Below are 13,541 nucleotides of genomic sequence, written 5' to 3'. Positions count from 1 at the left end.
TTTTACTAAAACTATGTCTCTGTCTTTAAATTATTATTATAATTTTCTTAAGGATAAAAAAATATATCTCTGATAAAGCTGTAAACTATTAGGGAACCCTTACTTGCACATTACTATAATAAAGGTTACAATTAACAACAGTTAATTAACAAATTATTAAATTCATTTGCTATTTATTTTTAAAACGTAGTTTTAAATGAAAATGCACTAGTGTAAACAGGGCCTCAGTAACAAAGCATCGCTATGTGTTGCTTGAAACTCGGGTGAATTTCGGGTGCATTATAACAGCTTTCATTACAATGCATCACACAGCTGCATCAAGGTGTTTTATAGGTTTTTTGCAAAGCAAATGACCTACTCGAAAATGTCAGCTTGCACATCATTAAAACCATAATTATGATATCGTAGACGATACATATCCCACACCACTAGATGCCACCTTGACCAACTAATCACTTGTGCTTTGTGTATTTTGCATATCAGTCAGATGACTCCAAACTCAGTCAAACTCACTGTTTCTCTTTGTTGTGACGCATTAGGGAGTCACTGCTGGCTGAGATGGGTGTGTCTGTGAAAGAGGATGGAGGAACAGTGGGTGTTTTCTCACCCAAAAGAGTGAGTCAAGTCATATTGAATTATGCTGTATACAATACACATTTGGTCAATGCAGCTTTAAAGGTGTGAACACATTTATGGTTTCTCAGACGAAATCCGGACATTTTAATTGGAATTCATCAATCAGGAGGGCAAAAGTTCGCCCTATGCTGATTTCACAACGGGTTCAAGTTGGTCAAGCAAATTTGCTGCGTTGACTAACAAAAATCTGCTTGGTTTGAAAGTGACTTTTGTGTGAGCTGTGCTTCATACATAGTTAAACTATTGATGATAGACAGTGGAACTTTTTGCTGATTAAATTTCACTGAGATTTTGCTAATGTGACCACACCTTGAGTCTCAAAGTTTCTCTAAAACATACAAATATGATTCTACTCATACTCAACTATCCTAGCACACAACGTGTCCTCATTAGGTCCAGAATGCTTCCAGGTGATTGAGCATGTGTTTTCTCCCCAGACGCCCCACCTGGTGAATCTGAACGAGGATCCTCTGATGTCAGAGTGTCTGATCTATTATATTAAAGATGGAGTCACTAGGTGAGTGAGCAGTGAGTTTTTGAAGGAGTGATGTTTCTGTGTAAATACTGCACTGTATGTCTCATGGCTGAGTGAGTGTGTGTGTGTTTGTTTCAGGGTTGGTCAGGAGGATGTGGATATTCGTCTTAGCGGTCAGTTTATAAAGGAACTGCATTGCGTCTTCTGCAGTGAAGTCAATGACAATAATGAGGGTGAGAGCAGTCACATGACTTTCATTACATTCACCGATTTGCACAAAAGTGACACTAAAGACATAATTTTACAAAAGATTTCTATTTAAAATCAATGCTGGTCTGTTGAATTTTTTTATTCATCAAAGAATTCTGAAGAAAATCAGGGTTTCCACAGAAATATTTAGCAGCACAACTGTTTTCAACATAAGAAGAAGAAATATTTCTTGAGCAGCAGATCAGCATATTAGAATGATTTCTGAAGGATCATGTGACACTGAAGACTGGAGTAATGATACTTTATATTCAGCTTTGATCACAGAAATGAATTATATTTTGAAATATATTCACATAGAAAACAGTTCTTTTAAATTGGAATATAATTTTTCAATATTACTGTTTTACTGTATTTTTGATCAAATAAATGCAATCTTGGTGAGCAGAAGAGACTTTCAAAAACCTCAACAAAAATGAAAAAAAAAAAAATCTTGCTAACACAGTTGTGTAGGGCTACATGTAAATAAAATATTACATAAATATGTTTTGTCACATAAGTAGCCATATAGTTATATAGTAGTATATATTAGTGCCGTCAAACGATTACAATTAAATGAACTAATTAATCGCACATTTTTCTGTAATTAATCACACCTAACATTAAAGTTTTTAATATATTTTTATGTTTCTACATTAATTTGAAGATTAAATGTGAAATTATTACAATATAAGGACAGCATATTTTAAATATTTGATCTAACAGGTTGAAAATATACAGAAATTGAAGAAAATTATCAGACACTTCACAGTCTGCACTGCAGAAATGATAAATTAAATATAGTTAATCCTTATTAAAGCTACAAAAGTTATTCAGTCGAGCAGTGAGTGATTTTCTGCTTGTCTTTTTGTTCTAGACAGTGTATTTTGCCACATCAACAAGTGATGTTTTGGGCATGACAAAGCCATTTTTATGTTTTTAATGTTTGAAAGTCTCAAACCTAAATATCTGTGTGTGTGTCTGCAGTGGTGGTGACTTTGGAGCCGTTAGTTGGAGCAGAAACGTACGTCAATGGCAAACGCATCAATGATGGTGTTGTACTCAAGCAAGGTGACCTTTTTTCCAATTCAATTTTTGATGTGTTTTTATTTCTGTGGTTCAGAATGGAATACTAGTGTATTGTTTACTACACTACAGACCTTGCAGTACATACTGCCTATTATTTTAAATAAAATGCTTTTATACAGGACAACATGTCAAATACTTTCATTTGGAAATAACTGCAGCTATTTTGCATTTTTAAATCCAATTAAAGGGATAGTTCACCCAAAAATGGAAATTCTGTCATCAATTACTCATGCTTGTGTTGTTCCAAAACCATAAGAGTTTCGTTCACATTTGGAACACAATCAACAAACAAACATATAGCATTTATATAGACCCTTTTCACATTTCTGTGTTTTTTCAGAAGCAGAAGTCATCATAGTTGGGTAAACTTTTATAGCAGTGAATGAGAGACTACATTAAATATGTGTTTTGTGTTCCCATTTGCTCAAATAGCAAAAGTAAAAACTCCACAATATTGTTTTCACAACTTTCAAAAAGAGGGAGAAAAAAATAGATAACGCCAGTCAGAAGAAAGAGAGATGTCAATTTTACCATCACTCCCATAGCCGCTTGCCAGTTGATGAGTCAAGAAAGGAGAGTCAAGTTGAATTGTGGGATACAGCAACCAGTGCATTGCTCTCTGGTTGTATACTTTACTTTATGGCAAATGTCAGTGGTCATCTGGATATTCTGTTCAATTGTCATGCTATGCACAGTTCTGTGTGATGCAGAAATAGTAGTCTAGTAACATGTAACTCCCAAAATGTATCTTCCTACAAAAACATACTATAGCTTGAAAACTTTCATTCTTGTTTGTTCTTTGCTTGTATAGGTAACCGTATAGTGATGGGGAAGAACCATGTGTTCAGGTTTAACCACCCTGAGCAGGCCCGTCTAGAGAGAGAGCGCAGTGCCACACAGGAACAGCAGGGGGAGCCAGTGGACTGGAGCTACGCACAGAAAGAACTGCTGGAGAAACAAGGCATTGACATAAAGCAGGAGATGGAGAAGAGGTAAAAACACATTTAACAGATGTTCCTATATGGAAGGTCTTGTGTTCAGGTCATAGCCTTGTAAAAATGTATCTGAAATGAATATTAAAATGTGTGATCAAGCTGGTTATTGGAACGAGGTGTCTGATTTGTTGCTGGTCCAATGTGATCTACTAGTCATGACCAAAATGGTCTACAGGTCAACCTCAGCAAGATTTGTTGGTAGTCCATCTAGACCAGCAAAAAAACATGTAAAACCTGGTTTCAGCTTCTTTTTTTTCAGCAGGCGTTTCCTTGCTAATGTTTTCTCTCTCTCAAACCCACTCTCTCTTAGACTGCAGGATCTGGAGAATCAGTACCGCAAAGAGAAGGAGGAGGCCGACCAGATACTGGAACAGCAGAGACTGGTAAGAAAACACACATTAAGATAAGAGGGTAGGGTTGTCAAAAGTACAGACTTCGGTACCAAGTCGGTACTGAAATTTTAAAAATGTGATGATACCAGATATGTCTGTGATTGGCTACAATGATCAACGCTTCAAAAACATGTTGTAAATGGACATCTTTGATGCTCTTCACCGAGCACTTACACAGATACACACGGGAGCATTTGAAAGCAGGCATCTATCAGCGGATCCGTCTATCAGTGGATATTTTATGGATCTGCTGATAGATGCCTGCTTTCAAACACTCCTCTTTGTATCTGTGTAAGCGCTTGGTAAACATCAAAGATGTCTATTTACAACATGTTTTTGAAGTGTTGATCATTGTAGCCAATCACAGGCATATCTGTTGAGCAGGTGAACACAGTGGCCAATCAGAGAGAATCTGCTTAACAGTGCTCAAAATGCTAGGGGGAAATGCTGCATCACACAACAAAAATGACAGCGGTGAGAACACAGCAGTTAAGAAAGCATCTGATCATAGTGATGTGGATATGTTTGCACCAGCTCTGCTATTCAGCACTCCAGTCATGTTTATTTATATACCACTTCATACAATAGATAGCTTAAAAGCACGCAGCTTTACGTTATTAAACTTAGAAAAACAGTGTCAGTTTTGCTTTCAGTCAGAATTAAGACTTCATTTTCCACAATAAAGCAGCTCTCTACTGTGTTCATGTTTTAAATTAGTCTTTGAATTCCAGATTTTCAATGTGGACCTAGCTTTGCATCAAACTGTATCATGAGTCCAGTCTCCTGTGTGTTTTGTGTGAGGAGCGCTGTGTGTGTGTGCGGTGTGCAGAATGGCTGGCTACTGTTTGTAGAGCACTCCAAATCAGTCCATTAAGAGGTCCTGTGACATTTAGCACGTTGCCATAGAAGCTACAGTAAATGCAGCTCACTAGGTTTTAGAAACAAGCTAATGTGTCTTTGTGTCTCTGTGTGCAGTATGCAGACTCAGACAGTGGAGATGACTCAGATAAGCGGTCCTGTGAGGAGAGCTGGAGGCTCATCTCTTCTCTCAGAGAGAAACTGCCAGCCAACAAGGTCAGACACGCACCACTGTAACACCAATACAACGATCCTGAACTCTGTTGACTTGTTAAAGGTGGTAAAGAGGATGTTTTGTTTTATACATTTTTGCAATATTACTTGAAACTGTCTTTACTAACTGATAAAAGACACTATTTATTAGGTGCACTGAAAGGAATAATATTAATATACATCATCTGTGCACGAGGTAGGGCCTTAAAAACATCAGCCAATCGTTTACGTGATCATCGCGTGAACGATTGGCCCTCTGGCTTGTCAATCACTGCCATGACGTTCCTTGTGAGAGACGCGCGGCTGCGTGCTCTCGTAACTTTCCACACTCTACATGCGCCGCACGCGATGTTTTTGTCAGGAGACCAGAGTAACAACTGCAGATTATGAGTTACCTGCGGTGAGTCCGACATAATGAATCCACTAAGTGTGTGCGCGGCTTAACGATTGTAAGGCCGATTATGAATGTAAATTGATACTTATGACTGATCGCGCTCAAACGCGTCCAGTCAGAGCCAGTTGCGTTCAGTCTGCGATTACAGTCGGTGTTCAAATTCCATGTGAACGTATATAAATTTGCTTCAGGAGCAGGAAACTATCGCTGTATGTTGAGCACAGTCTGAATGTTTTAGCTAGTCGTAAAATGTGTGCCCGGCTTAATAACACAGCGAATGCCGGTGGTAAACAAACACTCGTGCACAAGTTTTGGGAGGCGTTCACTTGAAATCAGCTGTGAAGGAGGGGGATTGTTCTTCCGCATGCGCTCATTTCAAAAACTCAGTCGACGAAAACATCCTCTGTACCACCTTTAACGTGGTTTGTCTCTCTCTAACACATGCACAACCAACCTTGTTTTGAAATTGCTTAGGTTGTCGATTTATTAAATAAACTGTATTATATATATTTTATATTTTAATCCAAACTCGTGCTCTATAACATTATTTAAATCATTGTTCTAAAAGCTTTTGTCGCAAAGCTTTTATATGGCTTCAGAAGACATGTTTTGGAATTTTGCACACAGGTTACATGAACCACTTATAGAATATATTATGATGCTTTTTTTTTTGTCATTTTTCAGTCTTCATTCACTTTCATTGTATTGAAAAGGACGGCCAGGATATTCATAAATTCTGCTTTTGTGTTCCATGCTAGAAAGCTATATAGGTTTGGAACAACATGAGAGTAAGAATATTAAAAAAGAAATTACATTTTTAGGATAAAATTTCCCAAACCTTGCATGCTATGCTAATAAATATGCAGCATTTTGCTGTATTACCAAGAAAGAGAGGAAATTTTATTAGAATATTTAGAATATTATGTATTATGCATTTTTTTCTTGATAAAACATAAATGGCTAAATGATGGCTAAATAATTCTAGGATAACATTTCCCAAACCAAATATGCAGTATTTTGCTATATTACCAAGAAAGAGAGGACATTTTTATTAGAATGTTTAGAATATTATGTATTATGCATTTTATTCTTGATAAAACATAAATCGCTAAATTTTTTCATTGCATCTCACAATTTGGTCCCACTTTATATTAAGTGACCTCAACTACTGTGTACTTGCATTTAAATTAATCATTTGATACAATGCACTTATTGTGTACATACATGTTTTTACATTGTACTTATATTTTAAAAACACCTGCATGTAATTACATTTATAATTACACTGTTGACCCATGCCTTAAACCTTACCCCTACCCTTAAACCTACCCATACCAGCAAACATGTCCCTAACCTTACCCATATCCCACCTCAATACCAGCAGATGTGTTTTGCAATTCAATATGAACCCAATACGTACATTGTACTTATTTTTTGATGTTAGTACATAGTAGTTAAGGCCACTTAATATAAAGTGGGACCCATGATTTTTAATGAAGACTGCACTCAATTTTAGATGTTATCAAAGATAAACTTTAAAAAAAAACCTTCTATAAAAGTTTTTTTTTTTTTTTTTTACTTTCCTACTATCCGTGGTAGGTGACATGGCATTACATTATTAACATTACAATCAATTAATTTACATTATAATCAATTAATCATTGCATCTTGCTGTCATTTATCTAAAAAAAAAAATTATATAATCTTATATCTTGAGTGTTTTTGAGAAGCAGCCTTAAAATTGTTTGAGTTTTAAAAGCTCATCTCGAGACCACTGCATTCGGTTCCATTCTGTTTCACTGTGTGTAGCTGTTTCTGAACACTTACTTCCTGTCCAGTGTCAGAAATTAAGTCTTCTGTTCTCGCTGATTGTTTGCAGATGCAGTCTATCGTGAAGAAGTGTGGTTTGCCCAGCAGTGGGAAGAGGAGGGAGCCACTACGTGTGTATCAGATCCCCCAGCGCCGCCGCATACCTACCTCCCAGGAGTCCAAACACAGACTCAGCTTGGAAGAGCTTCGCACACAGGCTGTTAAAGAGATCTGCTATGAGGTGCCTCATTGTGTTCAACTTTAAATCTAAAATGGGAAATGCAGGCACCTGAAAATGGTTTGTTTCAGGCCTGAGAAAGAATATTATATGTATTGCTAACATTGTTCTACAGTACATTACAGAGAAATATTAGACCATAATGATGAGCCTTTAAAATATAAATTTTAAGTTTTCTCAAAACTGCATGCTCCAATCTAATCGGCTTGTCACCGACCATATGTGTCTATGTATATTAATGTATAATGTTTCAGACCCTTACATAAGCAGGAGTTTACATTAATAGGAGCATCTCTTTTTATGTCTCCTCTTAAGGTGGCGCTTGGAGACTTTAGGCACACACGGCAAGAGATCGAGGCCTTGGCCATTGTCAGGATGAAGGAGCTTTGTCGGACATACGGCCAAAAAGACCCTCAGGAGAGAGAGACCTGGAAAAGTGTGGCGAAGGACGTATGTGAGACTGTGGGCATTGGAGAAGAGGAGGGAGACCGGGAGGAAAGAACAGCAGGAGGAGGAGGAGGGAATGAGGGAGGAAAGGCCGATATGGGAGATCTCAAGGCTCATATTGACAAGTTGACTGATATACTGCAGGAAGTGAAGTTGCAGAATAATATGAAGGATGAGGAGATACGATCGCTAAGGGATCGCATGGTGAAGATGGAGAAAATATTCCCTGTCGAAGTTCAGGTAACGCTCGTATATCAAGACACAGCCGCAAAATGTACCTACACTTCTCCCCAGTCCATTTACTAACTGTATGATGCAAACAAAACTGGCAAGTGCTGGCTGAAAATCTGATTGACTTGCCTTACGCAACTTTCAGGAGTCGGTGCACCAGCCTGCCTGGAAAGTTTTCTGAAGAAAAAATAGTCACTGTATTGATTCGAATTCATGTGTTAATATGGCATTAATTATTTCCGATAAACCTGTCCCAAAACGACATTTAAAAACAAACTCTGTAACCATCCTATTATTAGACAGTTTTGCTTGTGGAATAAATAATCAATGATCATGTACTTGTGTTAAAGGTGTAGTCTTGTAGTGGTCAGCCAATATATTGCCAAGGGCATTTTTTTATTTTTTTATTATTATTTGCATTGGCCAATAAGTGTTGCGTTTGGCTGATAAAGCGAGACTTTTATTTTGACCACTGAGAACAGGGATTTAATCACTGTCTTTCACTTACATTACTAGCATATTTTGGAGCATGTCTTGATTTTGAAATAGTGAGAAATATGTTTTTATAGAAGCTTGTTTCCACCACTAAATAAAAAATTAAATCTTACAATTCTGACTTTTTTTCTTGCAATTGCAAGTTTGCATCTTACAATTATGAGAAAAAAAGGCTATTGTGAGTTATAAAGTCAGAATTCACAATTCTGACTTTTTTTCTCGCAGTTGTTGTTTTTTTTTCGCAATTGACTATAACTCGCAATTCTGACTTTTTTCTCAAAATTGCATGATATAAACTCACATTTGCATCTTGTAAAGTCAGATTTGCAGGTTTATATCTCGCAGTTCGTTTATAACATGCAGTTGTGAGTTAGTCAGAATTGTGAGATAAACTTGCAATTCTGAGAAAAACAGTGTCTTTTCCCTCACAATTGCACATTATAGCATGCGTTTGCGAGTTTATAACTCGCAATTCTGACTTTATAACTCGCAATTCTGACTTTATAACTCACAATTCTGACTTTATAACTCGCAATTCTGACACTATATCACACAATTCTGACTTTATAACTCGCAATTCTGACTTTATATCTCACAATTCTGACTTTATAACTCGCAATTCTGACACTATATCACACAATTCTGACTTTATAACTCGCAATTCTGACTTTATATCTTGCGATTCTGACTTTATAACTCGCAATTCTGACATTATATCACGCAATTCTGACATTATATCACGCAATTCTGACATTAGAACTCGCAATTCACTTTCCCCTTAAAAACATTCTACCGCCTGTGTAGTCATGTGACTCCACCTCGTCCAGTGAGCGGCATGCAAGCAACACTGAGGCGAACACCGAGTCAATACACACAGACGGTGTGCGAGCGGTGAGCCCTAAAGTGTGATAACTTTTACTTTTCACTTCTTGCTTAACTCCCAACTCTGACTTTAGAACTCGCAATTCTGACTTTATATCATGCAGTTCTGAATATATATCACGTAATTCTGAGAAAAAAAAAATCTGAAATGTGAGATATAAACTCGTGATTGCTAGAAAAATAGTCAGAATTGTGAGATCAAAAGTTGCAATTACCTTTTTTATAGAAACAAGCTTCTATATGTTTTTTATAATGCAATGGAGTAAAAAGTAAGATATTATGCGTTGTAATGTCGTGAAGTAAAGTATTAGTTCCTAAAACTCTGATAAAGTACAGAAAGCAGAAAATACACTGAAGTACAGACACAAATCACTTTGTGCACCTTTAAAGCCAATGTCAAGATTTTCATAGTATTTTTATTTCAGGGTGACGAAGAGGACATTGAATTTGGTGGGGCCAGAGCTGATGAACAGGCAGCACAAGTCCACAGACGTGATGAGGATTCTGGGTACCGGCGAGGTCGTCATCGCTGGCAGTACCCAGAGAAGTACCACGACCCTAAACGCCGCAAAGGAACCAACAATCAGCCAAACAATGCCCTCTACACCGCTCCCTTAGGACACTCTCAGAACAACCCATTTAGTACGGCATCATCTCGATTCTCAAATCCATCTTTAAATTCTCAAACCCCTCGCAACCCCAATGGACCTTTTTTGCCAGGCACCGGACGGTTTTTGCCACCTCAAGAGAGGAAGTTACAGTTCCCCTTTAAGAATAATCCCCAGCACAGAGGCTTCATCTGGGGCCCGTCTGCAAACCAAGAAGGTGGAAAGGACCCATCTGCTCAGTCGTCCTCCAATCCTGATTTGGTTCATACCTTCCAGTCCTCTCCCTCGCCAAACAAGGGCCAATGGCAACACAATCATCACCAACAACGGCGCAATCACGGTAACAGAGGCTACGGTAACTGGGGTAACAGGCAACGACCACGAAACCGGGGACGGAATCCATTCGATGGATATTTAACCAACGAGCAGGCTGGGAACGCTGAGCGCAAAGACGGTGGGTCAGTCCAAGGGCAGCACAAGCAAGGTAGAGCACGCTACTCCTGGTACAATCCCAATTTTGCTTCAGACCAGTCTGCTGAAGATGGATTCCAGCACTTTAACTACAACCAAAGCAGACAAGGTCTTTACAAACACCCCAACTCACAGTACAACCACTACCAGCACCCTCATAATCAGGACAACCCTCCAGAGATGACCCAACTGAGGTCTGAAGGCAATCCCAATCCACCTTCTATCCCAGATTGCAATAGCACCCCGATGGAGACCTGATTTCATCTGTGGAGACAATGATCTTTTGCATAGTTCTTGGACAGGACTCTTAGAAACCCAGATATACGGTGTTGTGGTTTGTTGTGGAAGGGTTTTAGATGCTGGGAGCGTCCAGAAAGGGAGAAAATCCCTAGTGCAATAACAATGCTGTACGAAACATTTTATGCACCTGAATTTTTATGTACATATTGCAGTTTCATACCTGCACCTACAATATCTGATTTTATGTGCGCACATATCCATGTTATTCAGATGTATATATATCTATAAGTAGGTTATAAACTGAAAGCATATGTATTTGCAAGAGAATTGAGCTTCTTATGTCGCACAGTGCACTGCAACATTGACGTTATGGCCTGAGAAGTACTGTATATGGCCCATGAAGCTGTTTGGAGAGTTCTGTTGGATATCTGATGATTTTACATTGTGCCTTTTGAAAAGCCAAAGAATTTGGAGAATTAGTAGCCCTCAGACTCATACTGTAACTGCTTTGGATGCTGCCTTTTTTATAGCTGATGTTTTTCTTTTTTTATCTTGCCATTCATTTATTTATGTTCTTTTATTCTTGCATCCTGAGGGGCTTGTGTTTCAGAAATTGTCTTCTGTTGTTAGGGGATGAAAAGACATGGGATACATAATCCTACCACAAGTGCAAACAGTTGAGGTGGCAAATTCTTGTTTTTGTTACCTTGTCCTAATCGGGCACATTATGATAAAGAGACAATAGCTGCGTTTCCATTACCCTTCAAATTGCGCAAATTGCAAATTGAAAATACGGCCAATGGAAACACATCAATTTCGGCAAAACTCCCATATATGGCGAAAAAGTTTTTGCACTCAATTCGAAAAAGGAAAATTTCGCAAAAACTGCAATGGAAACTATTTTTTGGCATTTACAGGTCACCTTGCATACGATCATTCTTTAAAGATGAGGTGGTATGTTTGGACAGAAGATGAGACAGAGTTCTTTATTAAACTCATAAAAGACCAAATAATTACGGGAATACTGGATTCTAAACAAAGAAATGCCACAATTTATCAAGACCTTGAAGCAGATGGATTGAGAAACACCCAGAAACACCTCATACGTGGCCACTTCAAAGTATAAAGGGCTTTTCTTGCCATTAAAGCTTGGATAACACTCCTAAATCTCCTTTGATTAAAAATAATGGCTAGTGCAGTGGCTGCGATATACTTTAACATCCGTCGCCATGATTTTTGGAATGACTTATCGTGCGTTAATGGAAACGCTGTCATTTCGCAATACATTATTATCAACATTTAGAAAATATGGCAAAAGTTTTGCGCAAATCTGTAATGGAAACTCGGCTAATGATCTCTTCTCTGTTAAGGTGCAATCACACTGACAATGTTTTGCTGCAGCAAAGCGACAAAGTAAATCATTTTCAATGAGAGTTGGCAACAATCGAAAGGCTGTTCGAAATGCAAACAACCTGAGCGGAGTTCAAATCCCGCTCCACATACAGCAGCTGTATAATAAAAACCGAATGATCTGACGTGCTATTATATTTATCGCTTCATGCATCATTTAACATACAGCGAAACAATCTTTGGTGTTTGATTCTTATTTTTGGCCAGAATAAGCTGCGGAGTGGACCAGACTTTATACCGATAGTCAACAGTCTGACTCTGTGATACTAGCCAAATACTGCATCCTAAGATGCTGATTGTTCAGCTGGTGAAATATCCTTCCAAAAGACTTTCAGTAGATGACAACTCCGTAAGATTTTTCAGTTTTTGAAAGTGACGTGACCTTTATACAGCACATGTAAAGCCTAACTCTATCTTGTTTTCATCCATGTTAAATTCAATATGGTGTCTACACTGACTAAGGTCTGTTATCAGACAGTTTTGGTTGAAGAATAAATCATGGATAACAACCATTGAATTCTTGCTGTATTCTTGTAACACCCGTTTAGGACATGCTGTTATTCCCATTTTGACCTTTTGTAAGTTCTCAACTGACAATGATCTAAAACTGAAAAATAAATAATTTTACCTTAATTGTCCCAGGTGATGTATTTGTTTCAGTATAGTTTCCTAAATACAATACAAATAGGTAAGCAGTAGTAGTAAAAACAAGATTATTCAACATTTAGGTTACATACACAAATGTGCATGTGTGAATGCATACTAATGCTCATACACAGTCATTCTTGATGACCGCTTTTCTCTACTATAAAAGGCACAAAATTCAGCACAATAATCTGTAACTTGTTTATTTAGGTGATTTTGGAGCATTGTGATTGTGTGTGTGTACTGTAGCTACTGTACTGTATAATGCACATTCAGCACATTATGTCACTGGTGCAATGATCATAACACTCCCACTCTCAGTGGGACATGAGGCACATATTTTACACTAAACCAGCACACATTTATCTACCCACTCTGCTTTCTGCCGCATGGCTATTTTCAACCCTTTGCGAAAGAACTGGGTCAGCTGTGTCATCCACATCTGATGTTACACACTCGCATACAAGCAAAATATTCAGATATATTTTTGCTACGATATTCAGATATACTGTATGTTCATCACTGTTTTATGAAGGATTTGAAAATATAATTTTTTTGTGTGTACACTACGATCCTGATGACTCTCTTTGATGTAAGAGATATTTACATATATTCAACAACACAAAATAACTCAATTAAAGATGTACATGACCCTTGGTTCTTAAAGAACAAATGTAAATTCTGTCATCATGTACTCACCTGTCATTCCAAACTTCCCTTGTGGAAAAAGATGTGTGTTTAATTGTATTGAATTTGCACTTTTAGGC

General features: G+C 37.7%; 1 protein-coding gene across 3 annotated transcripts in view; it reads left to right on the top strand.

Annotated features, from left to right (window-relative positions):
* Positions 1 to 12,847, top strand: part of kif1ca (kinesin family member 1C, a) — a 45,009-nt gene extending 32,162 nt beyond the window's left edge. For all 3 annotated transcript variants that reach the window (XM_067406671.1, XM_067406670.1, XM_067406672.1), the window contains 10 exons: positions 540 to 615; positions 1,074 to 1,153; positions 1,250 to 1,344; positions 2,345 to 2,428; positions 3,258 to 3,438; positions 3,752 to 3,824; positions 4,809 to 4,907; positions 7,178 to 7,348; positions 7,661 to 8,032; positions 9,826 to 12,847. In XM_067406671.1, the coding sequence (XP_067262772.1) occupies positions 540 to 615; positions 1,074 to 1,153; positions 1,250 to 1,344; positions 2,345 to 2,428; positions 3,258 to 3,438; positions 3,752 to 3,824; positions 4,809 to 4,907; positions 7,178 to 7,348; positions 7,661 to 8,032; positions 9,826 to 10,737 (2,143 nt within the window). In that variant the 3' untranslated portion in view covers positions 10,738 to 12,847. The remainder of the gene's footprint in view (positions 1 to 539; positions 616 to 1,073; positions 1,154 to 1,249; positions 1,345 to 2,344; positions 2,429 to 3,257; positions 3,439 to 3,751; positions 3,825 to 4,808; positions 4,908 to 7,177; positions 7,349 to 7,660; positions 8,033 to 9,825) is intronic.
* Positions 12,848 to 13,541: the final 694 nt, after the last annotated feature.

This window comes from Chanodichthys erythropterus, chromosome 13 (assembly GCF_024489055.1).
Source record: "Chanodichthys erythropterus isolate Z2021 chromosome 13, ASM2448905v1, whole genome shotgun sequence".
NCBI lineage: Eukaryota > Metazoa > Chordata > Actinopteri > Cypriniformes > Xenocyprididae > Chanodichthys > Chanodichthys erythropterus.
Note: the sequence above shows the minus strand (reverse complement) of the source record. Positions and strands in the feature narration are given on the sequence as shown.